This window comes from Dermacentor albipictus, chromosome 1 (assembly GCF_038994185.2).
Source record: "Dermacentor albipictus isolate Rhodes 1998 colony chromosome 1, USDA_Dalb.pri_finalv2, whole genome shotgun sequence".
NCBI lineage: Eukaryota > Metazoa > Arthropoda > Arachnida > Ixodida > Ixodidae > Dermacentor > Dermacentor albipictus.
Genome location: NC_091821.1, coordinates 229410898 through 229433173, shown reverse-complemented (window position 1 = coordinate 229433173; position 22276 = coordinate 229410898). Strand labels below are relative to the sequence as shown.

The 22276-nt window shown below is 45.8% G+C and overlaps 1 protein-coding gene across 2 annotated transcripts in view; it reads left to right on the top strand.

Moving 5' to 3' along the window:
• The window catches only part of LOC139054265 (synaptic vesicle membrane protein VAT-1 homolog-like), a 62122-nt gene that overhangs the window by 21853 nt on the left and 17993 nt on the right, over positions 1-22276 (top strand). For both annotated transcript variants that reach the window (XM_070531003.1, XM_070531002.1), the window contains exons 2-4: positions 16743-16872; positions 19731-19946; positions 20813-20955. In XM_070531003.1, coding sequence (XP_070387104.1) covers positions 16743-16872; positions 19731-19946; positions 20813-20955 — 489 coding nt within the window. The remainder of the gene's footprint in view (positions 1-16742; positions 16873-19730; positions 19947-20812; positions 20956-22276) is intronic.

The window sequence follows — 22276 nt, the reverse complement described above, 5'->3', positions numbered from 1 at the left end:
AGATCACGCTGTACCACCCCTTGAAAACTTGCACTCGCACAAGTGTGATGTACACGATTGATGCACGCAGCGACCTCTCCGAGAAAGCAGCCGCGCCGATATGTCGTCACTAGGGGTATGCGAATAGTGATTTCAGTGCGAAAGCATCGCGCGGGTCATTAGGCGGGAAATCCGGCGTAGTTGGCGTGACCACACGATGGTCGGAAAAGGCCACAAACCTTCGACCTTCGGTGGCAGTCGAACCCCACGACCTTTGGTGTTAAGGCAAATTAAGGCACAGGGAATTAAGGTGGAGTTAAGGCACTCGAACCTTTGTTGGGAATCGAACCCTCGACCTATGGCGGCATGTCTAAGCATCGCACGATAATCGCAGTGCTTTCCATTCATCCACACAGGGATAACTAAGTGCTTCCTGAATTTTTTTTTTTTTTAGATCGAATACGAATCGAATGCTCCTAGAAGAAAATCGAATATCCAGTGTCTAATAATCAACAGCCGTCATCAGTTATTATAAAGCGATGTTCACATCCTGGTATTTCTAAATTTCGCAAGCTTCTTACATAGTAAGTTACGTAGCGTGGTTCATTAAAAGCACAAATGTGGCATCAGGTGCAAACAAGCAGTTTCCTCGCAGGCACAGGATTCTTCAGTATATGCGAATGATCGCGGTAAAACCTGTAAAGCGTGGCTACCTAAGCAACGTAGCCTGCTCCACTAAGCAAGTTATGTTTTATGCCCATGCTATGCCCGCGAGGGTGAAAACTTAACATAGTTCTACTCCAATTCTCTTTAATTGGGCGCAGTTGACGATTTGAAGTATTCGAAAAATATTCCCATTTGGAAAGTTTCGTATATTCGCACAGCCCTGTCGCACCGTATATATGGCTGTGACGTTAAGGCGAGATGAGCCTCCGAAATCCATTCTCATTACTAACAACGCTGTAACTGGATGAAATTTATGAACTGTATAGCTTAAGCTCCCATTTTTAAACGTTGTTTTAATCGAAATCTTAAGTTTCTGTTCCCCCTTCAAGTGGTAAACGTAGGGTCTTGTGTGCAAGTTCGGAGCTTCATATCATGACAACTGTTGTAAGATAGTCTACATTGTTCCACATAGAGCACAGATTGCAAGGAATCTAAAAAAAATAATCGTGTTTCGCTTCATTATCATGTTTTTGTATATATTTCAAGAAACTGCCATTTTCGAGAACATTATTCAGTGGTTTCCGAAAAATGCACATAACCAATATTACTGACCGGTATAAGCATATTTTACGTGCATATGAAAAATGATGTGTAAAATGCAAGTATCTGGGTCTTAACAATTTCGCAAATTTTGGTTGTGTGCATTTAGGGAAACTACTCGACAATGTTGTCGATAATGGCGGTTGAGATTAAACATGTTCTTCAAATGATAAAACGAAACATTTTTTTGGCTTCCTTGCAATCTGTGCTCTGTGGAACGGCTGTTTGATAACATTCTATTAGGGATTGATACGAAACTCCAAACTTGCCCAAGAAGCCATACTTTTTTTTTTCCACTTTGAGGACACAGAAAAATAAGACTTAGATAAACCAGACATAAAACAAAAAGGTTAAACTCCGTACATTTCGCCCAGTTAGCTTTATTATTAATCCAAATACATTTTCGGGGTGCATGCACGGCGGCTTCTGTAGCTATGGTGGTCCTGCTGCTGAGCATGAGTCGCAGGTTCGACTCCCGGTTGCAGGGGCCGCATTCCCGTATATGAGCTACACTCGAGGCTCCCCGCCGTGTAAATAGTCGTGTAGTTCTCGGTTTGCCCTGTGAAAGTGGGCCATAAAAGGCGTACGCAGGAAAACAAATGCTTCGTTTGTTCTTCGCATTTCTCGAATTTTCTCAGGAAATTCTGATAAATAGCAAGGAACGTTTGAACGATGCTTGCGAAAGCGTCTGGCGCATTCTGCACGACAGCGGTTCACCAGCGGCTCCCAGGTTCACCCGAAAGCACGCGTATCCGAATAGGTGTATACCCTCTTAAAAAGTCAGTAAATAGCTAGTAAATGCACGCGTTTACTAGATTATACTCTGCATTTTCCTACCTTTACTCGTTCTGTACGAGCCAGCGGCTAGTAAACCTAGTAAGTGCTGCCTTTACTATAGCCAGAAAGGCTTCTCAGTAGTTCTAAGTAACTATTAAGCCCACTACTTATGCAAAATATTAATTGTCCATTTAGGCATTTTGATTTCTCGTAGAATGGCCGCCTCATGGAGGAATTTAGACTAAGGGTTAAAATTGTGCTATCTGCCGTGGGCAAGTCTTAAAAATTTGGTGCCGCTAAAAAGCAAACACCCTGCATAGTATATAGCCGCCCAGATTCCATATTGAAGGCCTCTCGTTAAAGCATGAGCCAATCTAAATCGCTATAATGGCCACAGCGATATAATGGCCACGCGCGGCTTCGGAACTGCAATTTAGGCTCTCCTTGGCATCATGACATGCTCTCGACTTCGCCGCAAGATTCATAGGCCGGCAAGGACCTTTCGTTGGGCGATGCATTTGCACGCTCCCGGAATCAATCGTTGGATCGATGCATGCACACAGGAATGTGTTACGGATTTCGGGAGTCCTATTCAAAGTGCTTCACTTTAGAACAAATTGTATATGTAGTATGTCGTATATCGTATCGCGTCTTGAATTCTTAGACATTGCGCCGCATGTTTCTTGTTCTGTATTGCAATTCTTCCCCGAGTTCCCTTTTTATGCAGGGTGTCTCGGGTAACTTGCGGTAAGTTGACGCCCTCAGTTCGGCGCTATACTCGTCCTTCGCAAGAATTTAGTAGCGTCTACACCGAAGATATATGCTCCGCGTCATATCTGTGCATTCGCATGGTCCGGCACGAAGCTCGTTTATTTATTCGCGTCTCATTTGAGGGCAGCGTGAGAGGCTTGCGAACTGGCTACTTCGTGACCGTCTTCTTTTTAAAAGAATTTACAGCATGTTTTATTTTAAGCGCCAGAAAAAGCTACGCGAAGCAGCTTGCCACGAGCAATTCACTCTCGTTTTCAAAGCCTGTCTGACAGTCCGGTACTTACTCTTAAACCTTGAAAGTAATAAAAAAATCTACGTAGTTTATTAATCATAACAAATAGACCTTCTTCAAAACTGTATAGCCATTTTTACCGCAGCGCAGTTTGCCAAGCTAATGGGTGGCATGGTCAATATTTTACCAAGTCAGTGAAAGCTCTTTATTGGAAGGCATGTTTTCGCAGGCGTGCATATCGCTGACATGCAGCGCTTCCTCGGAAGGGGAAAGATTAGAAGTCGAAGAAAGGAAAGTAAAAATAAAACGCGTCAGTAAACCTGATCTTTACAGTTAAGACGTTAGTGGAAACTTACGGCCTTTCTCTATCGGGAACCTTTTTTTAAAGGTTTTCGAGTAGGCCAATTTGAGAGGTATCAGAACAAATCCAATGCTTGCTGTTTTGGAAGTCGGGGGAATAGGGACCTTAAGGCGCCACGGCGCTGCATTTTATGAAGTGGAATATGTAGTCTTGGTTCTCGTCATACCGAATCAGCGTCGAAGTATTAGCCTGTACAATTCGCGCGTCGTATGGACGATGACGTACATGTTGCCAATACTTACGCAAATGTGGCGAAGCCCACTTGTGGATTGGAAAGAGGTCCAATTCGAAAAAAAAAAAAAACGATGGCAGTTTCTCCAGCGGCTGCTTACATATATTGTACTGCCGTAATATGTGCGCTTTACACCTTCAGCTAAACATTTGGCCGCCAAAAGGCTGGATTTGGCACTAGCACATCGCTCTTTGGCCATTTGTTTCACCATGCGATTTTGCAGCTTTTGATGGTATAGTTGGGCATTATTCACTGCGAACACAGATTGAGTCTTCAGTGAAAAGGGAGTCGTTGGTCTAGATCTGTACAACATATGCAACTGCTGCATTGCGCACCGGAAGTTAAAATAGATTTTAAGACGAACGAGATGTACTGAAATAGCCCCTTCAGCCACGAATCATGGTCGGCTGTCGATACATGTGTGAAACATGGATAACGTTGTCGGGGTGCTGGAGACTTCTCTAAAAGAAATTATAGTAGAATTACTTGGTGCATTTTATGATCAGTCATCATTACAGGAACTGTATATTTGAATATTGTAGAGTCAGTCATGCTACGTTTCCTCATAAAAAGAATTGAATCACCCGCCAGAATTACATGCACAAGTTATTGGCCGCAAGCATTTCAAGAAAGAATTTTTTTTTCGAGGTTGCTACCGACATGCCCCATGTCAAACGTCGCATAAAACACGGTAGTGCCTTCACCAAAGCGGTACTCTGACGATACATGTCACTCAGAAGTAAAATGCAAATAATTTAGTTATGCAGGATGTTCAATTTGCCCTAAGCTTAACGTATGTTCTATTCCTTGCTACCCCTGCAGAGATTGCAAAACTAGGTTGCGTCCACAACTGTGGACACCGCGACTGAAGGGGACAGGGACCGTCTTATGCAGTCCAGTTAAAGTGAACGCAGCAGGCCATACTTGTGGCGCGTACGCTTACACGAGGCGCCTTTCTTGTAGCAGCTGAAGCTAGCTGGGCACCTGCGTTTCCATTCCTGCCCGTCCGGAGGCCTCATGGAGCGTGGTTTATTTTTCCCGCAGATGCTGCATCCGTTCAGGACTCTTGTTCGGTAGGAACCGCGTGATTAGGTGCCTCCATTCCAGAATCCTCGAGGCCTCGCGGTTTATTGTGAATTTATAACTCAAAGGGAAACTCTTAATTTTGGAGGCGAGATCAGGATGCCTTAGAACGTGTCGCTTTAAAGCGAGGTATACACGAAGGAAGGAGCGTGTGCTTGCTGCGGTAAAGCTAGGGAAACGATGGAACATGTTTTACTAGGTGACGATGTCTACCCGGGTGTCCGTCTATAGGCTCCGCTGGCCTCCTTGAAGCCCTTTAATTCAGGGATAGCAGAGGGAAGGTAAGCATGTCCGGATCAGATTTGTAAGGGGCGGTTGGAGGTTCGGTGCCAGAAAGGTAGACCACAAACAACGGAAGTGTACAGAAAGTTTCCAATAATGGTTCAGAAAGTTTGATGGTGGTAAATTTGTCTAAAAAAAATGTTAGTAAGACATTCAGCAAAATAAGAACAAGAGCTTGGTGGCGCAACCCACCGCCGTGTTTCAAAGAGGGCGCTCATCATCCAACCGTGCCTCCGAGATTGCGTGCGCTGGCAAGTTTTTCTCCGGCCGTCCCTTCCGTCCGGAGAGAGCGTAGTTCAGTGGTGGGTGTGGCCGGCACCTTCGCACTGCGGCGCACGCCACCGAGGGCTTTCACTGCGCTGAGGAGGCTTTGGACGCACCGATACAGTTGCTGCGGCTTGGATGAAGTGACGAAATTTGGCACTGTTAAATATCTTTCACTAATTTGGAAATGACTGCTAAAGGTCTACGAAGGGCGAAGTCATGGCACCTGTTTAATCTCTGCACCCACTACATTCACGCGTGCATGTACACGTGGAATATCTGTCGAAAACCCCCATGTACCGTAAGCGCACCGTACTTCAAATGTTGCGGGTTATATGTATATAATTTTGTGAGCTGGTTTCAAAGCTCACGAAATGATGTACATATAACCTGCAAAATGTAAAGTATGTTGTCGGCACTTGCTTTTGTTTGTGCACTTCTCCGTCTCTTCTCCTCTCTATAGAGGATGCTGCTGTGATAGTAGTCCTTTACACGCCTTCAGGTCCTTGCGCTTCAAGGACTCTGTTAGGACAGTAGTGCTTTTCCGAATTTTTATCCAAATGACCAATTTTCGCACATTGTAATTCTTTTACAATCCATCTTTCGCGTCCTTGGCACGCTTCATAGTCATTGTTAGTTTTATTGCATGTAGCTCTTACGCACTTTACAGTGACCGTCTTTTAGGCCCCTTTACAGCCCTGTTACATTCATTGCTCGTAATTTATCGCTTGACTTTGATCTCATTGGCTTGGCGCTCTTTGGCCAAACATGGCCCTTGCGCCATAAAACACCACACATCTCCGTCGTGATAGGACGTGACTTAAACGAGACGTAGCACGATCCGCCCACAGAAACGTATACCGCAATCGCTCGCGTACCTAATTTAGGTGTCCGTTAGAGAACCCCAGGTGGTTAAAACTAATCCTGAGTTCCCACTACGGCGTTGTCAAATGATACCTTGTTTCTGGCACGTACAGTTAACCACAATTTTACGGAACACGAGATCTGAACATGTGCGCATCCTCATTACGCAGCGTAGTATTCGCATTTACAGCCTCTGCCAGTATATGTGAACAACGTTGTGACGTTCAATTTTAACGACTGTTACAGACTGCTCGGAAATAAACGTTTTCTGAGATCTAGTTGCCCGTAAACTTTCGTGGTTGACTTTACACCACAGAATTCACGTTTTTTGTCGCAATCGCGCAGTAACGCTTCGTTCAGCCACATTGACAAGATTTTTCGCACTAGATTATTCTGGAGTAACGGCCAGTCGGGCTGCCGAAGTACGGCCATTTTGACGCCAGATTTTAGTGGCCTTGTTCTTCGTCATGCCAGGGATGCCGAGGGCCGTATTCTGTCAGTGGATCTTGATTGTGGCATTCGAATTGTTAATGTCTACGCTCCAAACAAGGCTAGAGGTCAAAGCGAGCTTTTCGCTGCGTGAATCATACTTGGTAGGCCCCTCTCGGCTTATTCTTGTGGGAGATTTCAACTGTGTTAGAACAGGTTGATCGCGTCTCCCATAGAGGAACTCCAAAATTCAAAGATAGGGCTTGAAATGCTGTACTGCAAAAGCTCGTCGATGGGCTGGGATGGGTCTATGCTTGGCGCGTGCTTCGCCCTGGACAGCCAGGAATGACTTGGACAGGAAGAGGCTTGCAGAGCCGCATCGATCGTTTTTAAGTCTCGTCGTCACCGGCTTCTAGTATGCATTCTTCATGGTTGGTTCCTTCTGGTCTTAGTGACCACTGCTTCCTACTTCTGCGGTTTGTCGACGAACAGTCTCGCAAGGGAACAGACTGGCGCCTAAATCCACGGCTCCTAAATGACATGCAGGCAACTGCAGAGGTATCACCCATTCTCTTTTGATCGCTGCGCAACAGAGAATCTAGATGGCATAGAATGGGATGAAGTGAAGGCCAGTGTGCAGCAGAGTGCTTCAGGTCTTGGTGCAAGCGTCGAGCGCGCTAGATTAAAATCGTCTCCGACGTGATCCTCCTGCTCTCGATGCCACTGTCATGCGAGCCTGGTATTGATCCAGCGCTGGCCTCACTCCGAAAGGAACTTCGGATCCTCTTCTAGCAATGCTGGGATGACTTGAGCCACAACCCGAGCAGAGCAGATGGAAATGGAAGCGTGGTGCAGCAGAAATGACCTCCTTTAAGAGCACTACTCTTTCCTAGTATAGATCCAAGTGATGGAAGCATAGCAGATTCACCAGACGAAGTTCTTGCACTGGCGAGGCAGTTTTACACGAAGTTGTATGCCGAACGAGCTGCCACTCCAGCTGTCTTTAGTTTCACCAGCTGAGTCGCCGGAAGTCTGACTCAGCCATAGTCGAGGACTAGCTATTTTCGGCTTTATGAAGCATAATCGCAGTCCAGGATCCAATGGTCTGACAGTTGAATTTTGTGAAGTGTTGAGACTGTTAGAGAAACCGTTATATCATTGGTAAACAGTAAAGGCTCTGTTAGCGTCTCAGAGAGGGGATAATCACTCTCCTTTGCAAGGATGAGTCAAGCACTGCAGATTCAAGAGCATGCATGGCGCCCAATCACACTTCTGAACTGCGATTACAAGCTGAAGTGTCGGTGACTAACTCAAGTACTCAGCACTGCTTTAGGTCCATACCAGGCATGTTTTGTCCAGGGACGTTCCACCCTGCTTCACGGTTTAGCAGTCAGGGACCTTCTTATGTAGGCAAATGCCAGGAAACTTCGAGGTATTCTGTGCTCCTTCGATCAGAATGCTTTCGATATCATTAGCCATAGATACCTGTTCCGGGTTTTGGAAGAGGCTGGCTTTAGCGTGGGTTTTCGGCAGATGGTCCCAGCTTTGTATTCTCGACCGACTTCTGCTGTTCTCATACAGGATCGCGTCTCGGAGACATTCATTGTGGGACGTGGTGTACGGCAGGGGATCCTCTCGCCTGCACTCTACGTGTTCTACGTGATCACTCTACGTGATTACTGGCAGATGACCCGCTAGTGCCACTTACTAACCTATTCCACTTTTTAGAAACAACTGGTTATCTGCACGAACTATAATGCAATGCAGGTTTACCTGCTCTAACCTTGCGTTTCCTTCTGTCTTGTCTGGCGCAGCATGGCCTTACTTGCCTTTGCGCCATTAAACCCCAACCAACCAATCTACGTGTTAGCTTTTGAACCGCTTCTGCAGAGGTTGTCCTTTGAGAGTAGAATTGGCAGGTTCCTACTTCCACCACTGCAGGTTCCCCTCAGGTTGCACTCTTTGCCTATGCGGATGACTTGTCTATTGTCGTCCCAGGCGAGGCATCAGCTTGCACAGTCTTGGATGTCATGGACAGTTACTGCGCGCAAGTGGTGCAAGGTTGAATAGGTCGAAAAGTGCAGCCATGTACTTGAACTCCACTCCGTCTAGTCCACAGCCCAATCACGGTCTTCCAATACGCGGCTGAGCATTTTTTCCATTTCGATCCAGACGGTCTGTCTCCTGAAAACTGGCAGCGAGCTAAGGAGAAACTTGAAACCGGAATTCAGAATTCAGCGCGTTGCCATGTCCATTGACGGCTCGATTTCAGTCCATTTTCCCCACTGTGTGCCTCGCTCAGGTTCCCTGCCTACCATTTATGCGGCGGCTGCGAACTCTCTGGTATGCCTCCGCAAGGTTCACCCCGACATTGATGTAGTTACAACTCCAATCCAAGAACTAGTCAATATCCTCAGCCCAGGTCTCCCTCCGCATTGCCAAAGGTAAAATATGTCCATCCACAGGCCAAGCTGGAAGCTCGTTACGGTCAGTTTCCTCGATGCCAGGCGAGCTGCGTTTGTCCTGCCTGGTGCGAGGGTGCCTGCCGTTGAGTGTGCTCCTTTTTGTGGCGGTCGAGTATTCGACTCATATCCTTACGCAGTGTTTGCTTCCCGCAGCTCTTCCCCAACGGATTACTAGTCTTTTTAATCTCCCAAGTATTCCATATCAGACTGTTCGATTTTTGCACCCTTTGCCTAAGCAGGCGATCAACCAGTTCGTGCTTCTTCTGGAGTGCTCATACCAAGTTTGGTTGGCACGCTGTGATGCGGTTTTCGAGGGGCGGGCGCCGGGCCTTCACGAAGTGATTGCGAAAGCACGGAATGAGGTCTGGTTCTATCTCACCCGGGAGCGGCATCACTTGGGCGACAAGAAGTTTCTCGAAGTGTGGGCTCGTCTTGCTGCGATTTTTTTGAGTCAGGTGGAAAGCTCTCTGTTAAGTTATGATACATGCTCCTAAGGTTGATCGACTTGGCCGTGTGTGCCAGTCGATCCACGGGGTTTTGTTTGGCTCAGTGGAACCCAGTGCCGGGACCGGTCGTGGCGCACCCCCTTGTGGTCGCGCTGCTCCGTGGATGGCTTTGGTGGTCTCCATGGTTGTATGCCTTGACCTCTTTTGTGTTAACGCAATCCGAAGGTCTGTCAGGCTCGTGTCCTGTAAGACCGGCATGGCTGTTTGTGCTGAGTGCAGGAGCTTAGTCGCGCTGCACCACTGCAGCCCCCCTTGTCCGGGAAGGACCGTTGACCCGAACCAAAGCACCCCGCCCAGTCAACCCGGGTAGAGGGAGTGCCGAGGTCAATGTACCAAATGATGGTGGGTTGATGAGTACATGTAAGCTCTGGGACGCGGCACCTCAGGGTACCAAGTCCTCTTCCCATCTGACAACGGCACCTCGTGTGCAGATCGATCTGACCACATTCCATGCTTCTCGCGCCAATTTCAGGCCTTTCTAAGCGTTTACGTTGTGACAACTGGGATTGCGTCTTGAACGCGTTTGTTTTCAACTTCTGGTAGCGTGATGGTTAAAAGACGGAGGCGCTCTCGATAGGACCTTGAAGCCTCGTACGCCTGCTTCAAGCCATTTAACCAGCCAGCGCACGCACGACATATACTGTCACAGACGGTTAAGGTGTACTGATGCTTCCGTATACAGCGCTTAAAATTGAGCGTATCTTCGTGACCACGACACTTTCAATCTCGGCCCGTTTTCTTTCAGTAAGATCGTCTGCTGAGTTTGTGAATGCAAGATCGTGGCTTCAATAGAAAAACATCAGATGGTAGACGTACTGTCAGGATTGGGGGCTCAATCCCATCGTCCGTGGTCCTTTGCCAAGATTGGAGTACGGCATGAATTCGAAGGTAGCTGGCCCATGCCGTCGTCCAACTTATTTACGCTGAGATCGTTGATGAAGTGAAGAACTGTTTCTCATCGAGAACGAGGAAAAGGGGTTTATTTACAGGAATTAACTCAGTCTAACATGACTGCTTGAGAAAAAGAGTATCAGTCCAACATGACTGCATGAGAGAAGTGACTCAGTCTAACATGACTGCTCAAGAGAAGTGTCCTCAGCATTCGCACAACCACAGTTTTTATACACTCGATCCGCCGGCCATACGAGGCGGCGACTGTTCATTTACTCATCACCAACTCGCCACTGCTCTGCAGATCAGTTTAGACACAAAGACACACACATTCCGAAGCCCAAACGACGGCGTTGGAGGGGTGCCGTTCCGGGAACTATTGGTGCCGATCGAGGGTCGCTCGTTGTTTTGCGTCATGCCGAAGCGTGAGAAGCCCCAAAATACGTCGTTCCCGCGGCAGCTTGTCCATGCGTGTCAAATCAGCTCCGCGTTGGGGAACTCCGGAATCATTGTTCACACACCGAACTAGTTCCGTCACAATGTCGATGGGGCTGGAGGAAGGAGGCAGTTTCCAGCACAAAGGCCGCTTCTTCGAACGCCTCCTAGCTGCAGCGACGATGAGGGGGACATGCGCGTCGTGTCGCCCTGTCGTAACTGTGTGGCAATCTTGTTTTGCAGCTCGCCATTCTTAACAGCGCAAAGGCCGCTTCTTCGAACGCCTCCTAGCTGTAGCGACGGGGAGTGCGGAATGCGCGTCTTGCCCCTGTGTCGTAATTGGGTGGCAATTTTGTCTTGTAGCTCGCCATTCTTAACAGTACCTGTTCAAATCGTCAATCGTTTCTTCCTGAAGAAATGCCTCGTCTGCTTCATCGCTGGTGTCACTATGCTACGTTCCATCCATAGCAGCAAACTCTCTGGAGGCTAGACTTGGTGTAGTAGCTTCGTTGGCACTTGGATATAGTTCGATGTTTTTTTTACAATTGTGCGCAACTGTATACGCTCAGTTTTGAATGACGGGTTTTAATCCTTAGAAATGCACTGTGGTATGCGGTTGCGTATGCGTTGTTTTAGGTCATTCTTATTTTTGTTATGCTTTTCGGGTTTGCAACCCGTCGCGAGGAGCCTCACAGGCATGCTCGCGCGAGCGAACGCTGTTGGCGCTGTTGTGAAGTCTGGGGTCTGTGCGGCCAACGAAGGTCCCATTGGTGGTGCCGTGCCAGGTGCCGGGAGAACGAACTGTTCTGAGCGACGTTGAAGAGAATGAAAAAAAAAGGATATTCAAAAAGTACATGGTTGAGTTTTACAACACGGCTCCAACTATCGGAGCACACTACGGTAGCGTCTTTGCATGTCCGAGCGTCTCATGTCCGAGAGTCTCCCTCCCCACAGTCGTCCGGATCCGCTTGTTACGTCCTTTTCTTCCCTCTTTCCCTCGTTGAGGGAATTCACTGGCCAATCAAAACGCCAAATCGTTCACCACCTCTATCGCCCCTTACTGGTCTTCTACGTGCTGCTCCTGTCTTCAGCGTGCTGCTGTGGTGCTTCCGTCTTCTGCTGCTTAGGTCTCCAACGTGGCGCACCTGTCTCCAACGTTGCGCAATAGGAGGCAACCACCCGCCGTCGACGCTTTTCCCCGGTAGTTATCGAAAGAATACCCTGTCATGGATCAATTGCCTTTTCGTGCTGTTCCTCCACCGTGGTGCTCGGGCCTCCACCGTGGCACACTGAGGCAACCGCGTGGCAAACCGTGAACCCGCCGTTGGTTTCCCCAGGAGTCCCTGTCAATGACCCTGTCAACGATTAATGGCCTCTTCGTGACGGCCAGGAGGGCGTCATTGCGGTCTTCAAGCGAAGTGAATAAGGCGTGAACGTCAACCGTGACAACTGTATGTCGCATGGTGGTGCATCCCCCGCTCTGAAGAACCGCCAGGCACGACAGCGCCCAGCGAAGCATGGACGGAACGCGCGGAGTGATAACTTTCCTTGACTGACCTTCTTGCGTAGTTTCCGCAGCGTTGACTGCTATGTATGGAACGGAGTATAAATGGACAGGATTTCCTTGAGGCGCGTAAAGCAATGCTGGCAGACCTAATCGGTGTCGCGAATGTCATCAGCCTCTGGCAGTAGCTTCCTCAGGGAGGCAACATCCAAATCGTTTACGCAAGTTTTTTTTTTCTTGGCAATCTTTTTGTGAACGCGTAAATAATCGGCACAGAATACTCGGACCGAGCTATGAGCCGCATGCGTAGCGTGTAGCGCGAACAGCGAGACCAAGTCGAAACGTTTGTACGGAACAGCACCGCGCTCTTTCTGTCGTTTTGCGCCGCTGTGAAGCCTCAACCTCCAGAATGTCACGGTTTCATCATGTGGTTTCATGTTTTATGAACAAGGCCGTCTAAAGCTTTTCACTGTGAAAATGTGTGGGCCATGCTCGTTATCGAAGGACGATGTCCGTCTGGCGCTACCAGTGACCTCTGCTGTTCTCAGCGTGGGGAAGCACGTCAGTTAGGTGCTAACAAATTACGCAACTTCGGCCGCTTTTGGCTCAGCCATGCCGCACTGCACTTTTCGGGACAGCTGAAACGAAGAGGTGAAGACGTTATCTGAGCGACGCGGAGAACATGTGGTAACGGAAACGAAATAAACAGCTCGGGAAATTATTTGGATAAGTTTTTAGCCAGGCGCAGTGCGAGTCACACGCGGTGGTGCCGCAGAAGGTTCCAATTAACATATACAGTAACTCTAGTTCCAGTATCCGTTGTACGTGGGGGATGGGGAGCAGGCAGTGGAGTCGCCTGCTGATTATGGAAGCGCTCCGTCGCTTACGGTTTAGCCTGCCTTGGCGACGCTTACGGGCGATTCTTCTGTGTGCACCAGGTGGGTTTGGGGAGTCTGCCACAACATGCACTCGCGGTGTTTCGCATGCTGTTGACAAGCGAATAATGGAAGCGTAAGTGCGGTGCCCACAGAGGTTGTAGGCTGGAAACTACGCGTTAGCACTGTAGAGGGCGGCTGCCCCCACCTCCACTCAGCTAGACGCAAATAAAATCAGACAGTACATTTTCGCTGACAAGCTGCCAGAGCGAAGTTCTCAAGCAGCAAAGAAATTAGAACTACATTTGCGTACAATGCAAAGTGAGACGATCACCAAAGGTACTGAAGCCAGCACGCTCAACATGGGCCACTTCGGCCCGTTAGGTTTCGTGAATAAAGTAAAAGAGGAAACATATTATCGCACCCACGTTTTGCCCGGCATAAGCGTATTTAGATCCAATTTTTTCAAAATTGCAACCATTTACTTTTTTGAGAACGATTTTTTTTTTTAAACTAGGAAGCGCTGGGAGAGCACGACATCGTTCCAAACCTTCTCTACAATTGAACTGCTTTCTTGTTTCATGTAGGAAGATACTTTGCATAAATGTTGCGGGGAGAACGTTGTATATATGTTTGGCACCATGGTTTGGCACTTCTATCAAGTTTCTGTGTGAAATAGAAAACGCACCAAGACGACTGTTTCATAATTTTTTCTGATTCGGGCCATGTTTGGAATATTACATTTTTTTTTCGATTGGGTGGACTGCCTGCAAAAAACTCAAGCGTATTAAAATGGAACGTTTTTCGACAAGCTTATCGTTATTTAATTCGGCCGTGAATTCGGCCGCCACCTTGATTTTTCTTTTCTTTTTTTTTGTTTTTTTTGCTTGCCGGGAACGCTTTTCGGGAATAAAATTTACGGTTCCATGCAGTTTGAATATTCCTACATGGCACATAAAAAACCAGGCAAAACAAAAATATCAACTGGACAGGCATGTTTGATCTCTTGTGGAATCACCCTTGAGCGTTCGCACGGGATCCGCGAGAAGCGCTTCCGCCCACGCAGTGGGTGTGGGCGACCCGGCGTTTTTTCGCGGCCGGAAGTGTGTGCACTGGTGGGGGAATGGCTTTCGCGGTCGCTGTCTAGTGACTGGTCGCCGCGGCATGCTCGACGAATTACTCCGGAAGCTGCGCGCTCTTGGCTGAGCAACAAAAACGGCGTCTTTCCGGGTCGTCGCTTTGGGGCGTGACAGAACGATGCGGGTCCAGAGTGGCGTGCATGACCGTTCGCTGCTAAAACTGCGCTCGATGTTAGAACGTGCTGTGCGCAAGCTAATTTTCTAAGTTAATTTTTTGTGAAGTTTACACAAGCTGGGCACTTTCATGCATGTAGAACTTGCAGCAGCTAATATTTATCACTTTAGACCTCTATATATCTGATGTTTTCTGTACCCTCAAGCAAATTGGTTAACCTTGTGAAAATTAAGTACTATGACTACGTGCATCTCTGTAAGCTGACAGCTTGACTACATTGATCAGTTTTTTACGTGTCTACTTGAGTGATGAATAATTTGAGCAAGTACTGCTAAATGTATGTTACCACTTGTTTAATACAGTTGATAGCTTCATTGAATATATAGAGTGAACTTATCATTCTACATACCTCTGTATGGTGCAATGAACTGCTTATCCCTATGCATATTTATCCCACCCATTAAAAAGCGCACTGTCTGAGCAACTGCCAGCATGCCTCTGCAAGGCTACATCTTCCCATAGCACGATCTTCCTCCTCCACCTGTCGCATTAGCAGCTGCAGAACTATCAGCTTGGGGCAGTTCTGTTGCCGCTCTAAGCCAGCTTTACAGTGCATATGACAGTGCTTTCATATGGACCACATGACGAGTTGTCGTAGGAAACTTTGGAAATAAAAAGCTGATGAAATGACTTTTGTGTAGTTCCACGGTCATGGCATCAATGACAACGAATATGCAAACAAAGCTGCTCACACCACATGGAGACTGCTGCATTCCAATTACACATCAAAGGGCACACTGAGGCAGCTTTGCTTTCTTAGATCAATGTACACTTGTTAGCTCAATGGAATGCCCTTAATATGCCTGCTAGACTCTACACTGAACTCCTAACTGCAACTCTGACCTCCACCTACGCTTTTCAGGTGGGAGAAATATATTCTATATTCGTTAGCTGCAATCGGGAGTTGCCTTCACAGAAGCTTATTCAACACTAATTGGAATGACATGTTTTTTGCCACAATTGAACACACACAAAAGGACAAAGACAACACGTGCGGCACTTCCAACTGATCTAATTTGGGCTGTGAACCATGAATATATATACACATTTCATATACACAGTTCTGTTGCAACTAATTGGAATGATTGACACTGCTGCATGCGGCGTCTGTGGCGACAGAGGGAACATCAACCAACTGCTGTGCCACTGTCCTCAATAAATTGCACTGTATACTTCAGTGTATTGCGATCGCAGGAAGATATCCACTGTACAGTAAGTCTATTTGAGTAGTGACCTAGCTGCTCATTGGCCTGCAAGGCAGTGAAGGCACTTATCTCTCAGAATAACTGGTGTGTATGAATGCTAACGACTGCATGGTGTTGTCCATCTATGTGCATGTATTCACTGTCTCCCCTTCCTATCTTTCTGTTCCTCTTTTCCAGTGTATGGCAGCCAATATTCCTTGTTGACAACCATACCTTTTTGTAATCTGTTGTCCTCATTTTACGTATTTGCTGAACACAGCATCTATGGCAAGTTAAAAAGTTTACTGCTAGTTTTCTCCAACTCAAACCTTACATCAAGAGTTCAGTTTTTAAGTTACGTGGAAGTTTGCCTAATAAGTGTGGAATTGAAACCAGTATACTTGGCTCAAGTAGCCACGTGTATACAGTTCTACCTGGGTGGGGTGCGGTCAACTTCCAGAGCAGCGTGCTCCTGCTTCCCACATTGTTTCATTTGCCTTGCTGGGAGATGTTGGACTAGTTCCAGTGAATTGTATCAGTGCCGCCAAAGCATCAGTTTTATCACAAAGCTGCAACACAGAGGAAATTACGAACATTTAATGTTTGGACCACAGATCCTCTGAGAATGTAAATTTTATGTGTGTAACATTGCTAACACAATGGCATGACTCCTTGCTACTTGCTGTGCCTTCTGAATGGCCTTGCAGGGACAAATGTGTTTTGACCACCTTACCGAAGGTTTGATCAGGCAGGCAATATTTTGCAGGAACCACGAAGCCTGCATGCTGAACCCATAGTATGCACCCAGTATGTAGCACTGAAAAGTGGAGTTAAGTTGACTTCCTGAATTAGTTTATCGATTGCAGCATGCATATCTGTAACCATGTTTGTCTAGGATCACTTTACGTGGTGTACTTGTCTCAGTTATGCAAATCGTTTTATTACTAGAAAACTATGGCAGTTTATCATTCAGCAGTTGACGTGTTGCACATTCCATGCTTTTCTCACCAGTATGGTCTTTATTGCAGCGGGCTCAACTTTTTGGACCTTATGGTGCGACAAGGAGCTCTTGATAACCTTCCAAAGACACCGTTCATCATGGGATTTGAATGCTCTGGCGAGGTGGAAGCTGTGGGTGAAGGCGTAACAGATTTTAAGGTGAGTGCCTATGTGATGCATACAGGTTGCAAGAAAGCTCGAGCCATTAATTTACATTGCAAGTGTTTTGCATTCTATCCACTATAATCCAGGGCTGTAATATTGCTCCATCTGCAATAATCAAGTCTGCCTGACTACGTTTGTCTAAAGAATTCCAATGATTGGTAAACTGGGGATGTATGCTCAGATTATCACTTTCAGTAATACTATCCCTTTCAGGTGACTTGGTACATCACGCATTAGAATATTCAAACAGTTCGACTCAGCGAGCTAATTGGCATTCACTGAAAAATGTCTACAAGAGTAACCGTTTGAGAATACGTCCCGTGATCACATGCTGACTGCATTTTTGACCCTTTCAGGCACCAATTATGTCCAGTGAAAATTTAGTTTTGAGACACTTTTTGTATCGGAGTCATGACAAGCATACTGCTGCCGAATAGGTTGTTTTCTAATCATTGAGTTTTGTCAAGTTTACAGAATGTGAACTCCATGCGAGTACTCTCTACAGGAACATCAGATATGAGAACATGAACTATTTCAGTCTAACATACTTGGAAACCGCCTGCCCAGCACTTAAAATGTGCTTGATGTAAAACATTCTGAAAAACAATAAACATTTAACCTGATGCACATGACAACATATGACCATGAGCAAACACCCAGGAGTCTACCTTTCAACCTGTTTTACTACAACACCTTACACAATCATTCAAACTTGCAACACAGGTCCAATCAGAAGTGTGAAGATGTTCGGGAAAAATTGTCATTTTCATCAGTGCCTTTGCACTATCTCTGTGCTCTTCCTGGATCCACAGTTGTACATTCACCTCAAAGGGTTAAGCATGATAGATTGTTTGCACATGTACTGAAATTCTTATGCACCATTTCATGCCCCATCTAGCTGTCAGGCTTTTCATTTTTGCTAGAACTGCTGTTCACACCAGACACCTGATATACTGTTAAAACAGTTGGACCCTTTGGAGTGTATTTGTCCCACAATAATCATCTGCCTTGCTTGCATTTTTTCTTCAAAACGCTGCACTCTTCAGTGTCGAGAATGCTGTGTCACGCTGATAACGTGCATGCTGTTCACCCGCCGTGGTTGCTTAGTGACTATGGTGTTGGGCTGCTAAGCACGAGGTCGTGGGATCAAATCCCGGCCACAGCGGCCACATTTCGATGGGGGCAAAATGCGAAAACACCGTGTACTTAGATTTAGGTGCACGTTAAAGAACCCTAGGTGGTCTAAATTTTTGGAGTCCCACTACGGCATGCCTCATAATCATAAACTGGTTTTGGCACGTAAAACCCCATAATTAAATTTAATTTTAATTTAGTGCATGCCGTTTGTGACTTCGAAGTACCACCGTGCTCTCAGCGTTAAAGGAAATGTGAAAGACAGATGATTATTGTTGTGGGACAAGATAAGCCCCAAAGAGTGTAGTTTATGGCATATGACAATTTCATGTACAGAAACTCGTTCTTCCATTGACTTCTGGGGTGCGATCTTGTACGCGTTCCAAAATAGAACGGAGGCGGTTCGTTCCACCGAGCCAAATACGGTTCGTCAATTTGAACCGCGCCGAACGCCATGACGTCAATTGTGACGTGATATCTGCTGTCAATCATTCCATGTCGTCTGCTATCGGACGAACGGAACGGAACATACCGCCTATTTCATGACGTAAAGAACGAACCGCCTCCGTTCTATTTTGGAACGCGTACAAGATCGCACCCTAGACCTACGCACATTTCGCTGTTAGCATGCCTGCATGCTTCTTTTGTAAACTGAAAATTACATATACATATGCATGCAAGCATACAGGCATATATATACAGCCACTTTTAAAATATGCAAATACCTCGTAGCTGGACTGAACCAAGGTAATCTTTGCTGTAGCTTGGAGATACTCTGATTTTGTGTGTTCTGCCTAATTAGATATTTAGTCTTAAGTAACTAATCAACTTCTCTATTATAATTAGATGAAAAGTGTCAATGAGAAAATTGTAGAGCTACATGGCACTCTCTATACAGCTTTGTTTCTTAATACGTGCCACGTATTTGTTTTCAGAGCACGAAAGAGGCCCGCGAATACACGCGAAAGTGACGCGTAACAGGGTGCTCATGGAACTTTGCGTGTATCCGTGGGCTTCTTTCACGCTCTGAAAAACCTTTATGTAGCATGTATTGAGCAACTGAAAGCTGTATCGGGAGTTTTTCATGTTGCTATACAATTTTCTCGATGACTTTTCATCTCATTATGATGGAGTTGATTAAGACAAATCTAATTAGACGGAATCGAAAAAAGTCTCCAAGTGACACTAAGCAATATTACCTTAGTTCAGTCCAGTTATGTGGCATTTGCATATTTATAAAGTTTGGCTCAAGTTACATGGGCCACCCTGTGTGTGTGTGTGTGTGCGCACAGCACCTTTTAAGCCTGTTAGCCAGCCACGCGCAGTGCTGCTGCTGGCACCATTGTATTGAAAGCACAGTACATTTCAATCGTCGGCATTTATTTGCAACAGTGGCTTAGCACCTATGGTGTTTTGTTGCTAAATACTGGTTACAGGCTCAATTTGCTGTGGCTGCATTCCACTTAGGCAGAATTCAAATGTTTATGTACCACACATGTTCAAAACCACAGGTCAAAATTAATCCAGAGCACTGACATCTTTCATATTTTCGGACATTGAATTCCATCAAAACAGCATGCAATTTTTATAAACAATATGGCAAGAAATTCAGCCTTGTTGAATTTCAAAGTTCAACAATCACGTTCAATCAACACACTAGCCATTCGAAACACTGATTCTTGATATCGTAAGAGTTCAAATAAATTCTTGCTGTGCAGGTTGGAGACCGTGTGGCTGCTCTGACAGAATACAAGGCTTGGGCTGAGCTAGTTACTGTGCCAGCCAAGCATGCTTACATACTGCCAGCGTCCATGTCCTTCGATGATGCTGCTGCTGTGCTCATGAACTACGTCGTGGCCTATGCTCTTCTTTTTGACATAGGCAACTTGCGAGAGAAGCAGACTGTGCTGATGCATTCCGTTGGTGGTGGAGTGGTAAGTTGCACTCAATGAGTCATACAGTGCTTTTCTTTGAGCAATACCTTTCTTTAACTACTTTTTTCACCTGTTGATTGGATGAACTTGTGCAATACAGTGGCACATACCCAGAGACCCAAGTTGTCTACTAGCTTGGCCCACTGGGTATGTGCCTGAACAACTTTAGCACTGCATGTGATCTTCGTATGTGCCCATTCTTGGCCATTTTCCTCAAATGGATGTGCTGAGGTGACACAAGGGCTGTGTAGCCTTAAATATATTAACGCAACAGCACCCCAATCACTACATATACCCTTTTGTCAAGGATAAGCTGCTTGATGGGGAGCTTTTGCAATGAAATTGCAGCCAGGATACTAGGGATAGCAGGGATGCTGCAGTTTCAACTGGGGTGCAGCAATTACAAGATGTACTGTCATGGTATCGCACGGCATTGTGGTTGGCAGCAAGATTGCCACTTCATGCATCTGCTGATGTGCCCATAGTTTTGCGGTTCACGAATGGCATGAGGATATTGTGCCCTTTGCAGCATGTAGATTACACAAAGCTATCACTGACCTTGACAATCTTCAATTGTTTCTGCCACAATTTTGTCCCCTTTGTGGTGTATCAAATGTTTCTCACAATTCCTGGCCTCTGCACTAATGTGTGCATGCTGCATTGTGTGATAACTGCTTTTGTCTATTGTTTTATCATTGTTTACCAAAATGGGCTCACTTCATTACATAATTCCACCTGCACTTCGTCAGAAAAATTGTATCCCTAACATACCTAGCTATTATAGAAATACTGTATTGTATAGTTTGTCTTTGCTGCTACTACTTACCTTGTGAAAATGGCGCTCGACAATGTTGATTGTTTTCTAGGGACATGCAGTGGCTCAACTTTGCAAGACTGTTCAAGATGTGACGCTTATTGGAACTGCCACCAAGAACAAGCACGAGTCCTTGACAAACTTGGTTACTCACCTCCTTGACCACAGCTCTGACTATGTTCAAGAGGTCAACAAGTATGTGCAGTGCATTTTTGTGCTCCCATTGACTTTAAGTTTGCTCTGGATGAGTGTACTAGTTTCACTGAAGGTCTCCCTAAATAGATGTTCGAGAGACCTTGCGTTATTCACTCTTGCTCTGTTCAAGTTATTGCAGCTTACAATTGAATGTGCTTTCTTCATGCTTCCCTCTTCATTATTGTGAAATTGCCATTTACAAATCAAACACCACAACTGGGTGCATTTAAAATATCTTCAATCATGCCCACTGCCATGTCATTAGTAGTGCTAGCAACTCTCAGTAACTAGAAAAGTAGCATAGCAACTGCTCATTTTGTTCACGTTTACTATTTCATACACTTCCGCAGTTTCAGTATTACAACTGAAACACAATACTGACGTTTACGCTCGGTGATATTCAAATGGGCTCAAATCATTGCACATCCAAGCCCAGCTCAAGTGGTGCGACATTTAAAAAGTTACAGGTTTTACTGTAAATCTATTAGAATAACATGAGGCCACTAGTGTTGAAGCCCAACATATATATATTAGTAGCGCCTATTTAATGGTGTAGTGTGCGCAATAAAATGAAGCTATCCTGTGCTCGCAACCACAGGGCTTTTTTTCTAGAGCTTTTTTAGGTATTCACCTTTAACTGTATTAAACTTTTTTCAAAATACATGTTAAGAGCTGAGTCCAATGGCATATTTCACTGGTACGATTGAAGCATCAGGTCACTCATCCCTTTCCATTGTATATTGCTGCCTATAGAGTGGTGATGCACCATTGCCACTATTACCGCATGGTTCTGTCAAGCCCTTCACCGTGTCACTGCTTCATCTGGCAAGGCACCAGACTGGCCTCCCTAGTGCTTCTTACGAGCATGCATTGCACATATAGCAGGCTGCGTGCCCCCATGAAGCACTGCTTGTCATATGTACGACTGTGCCCACAATCATGACTGTGCCCATTTCCCTAATGTAGTTGCAAATGAAGTAAACTTGCATTTTTCATGCAACGTTAGGATTTGGTACCCTGTACATGCTCAAATGCTAGAAAAGCATACCTTTAACACAATCCCAAAATGCATCATTCAGTGCATGCACAATGTGCTTGGAACATACATGATTTGCATTTCAATGTTGTACTAACTACAAATGCATTACTACTTCTATATTCATTAATGTTCTACAAAGTAATTCATACCAACAAGGTAGTAGCGATTTGTTTTGCTTGTTTGCACATTCTGCTTCCTAGTTCTTTCAGCTTCATATGACATTACAAATATGTTACACATGGATGAACTGTATTCAATATAACAAGTGACCCTTGTGTCCTT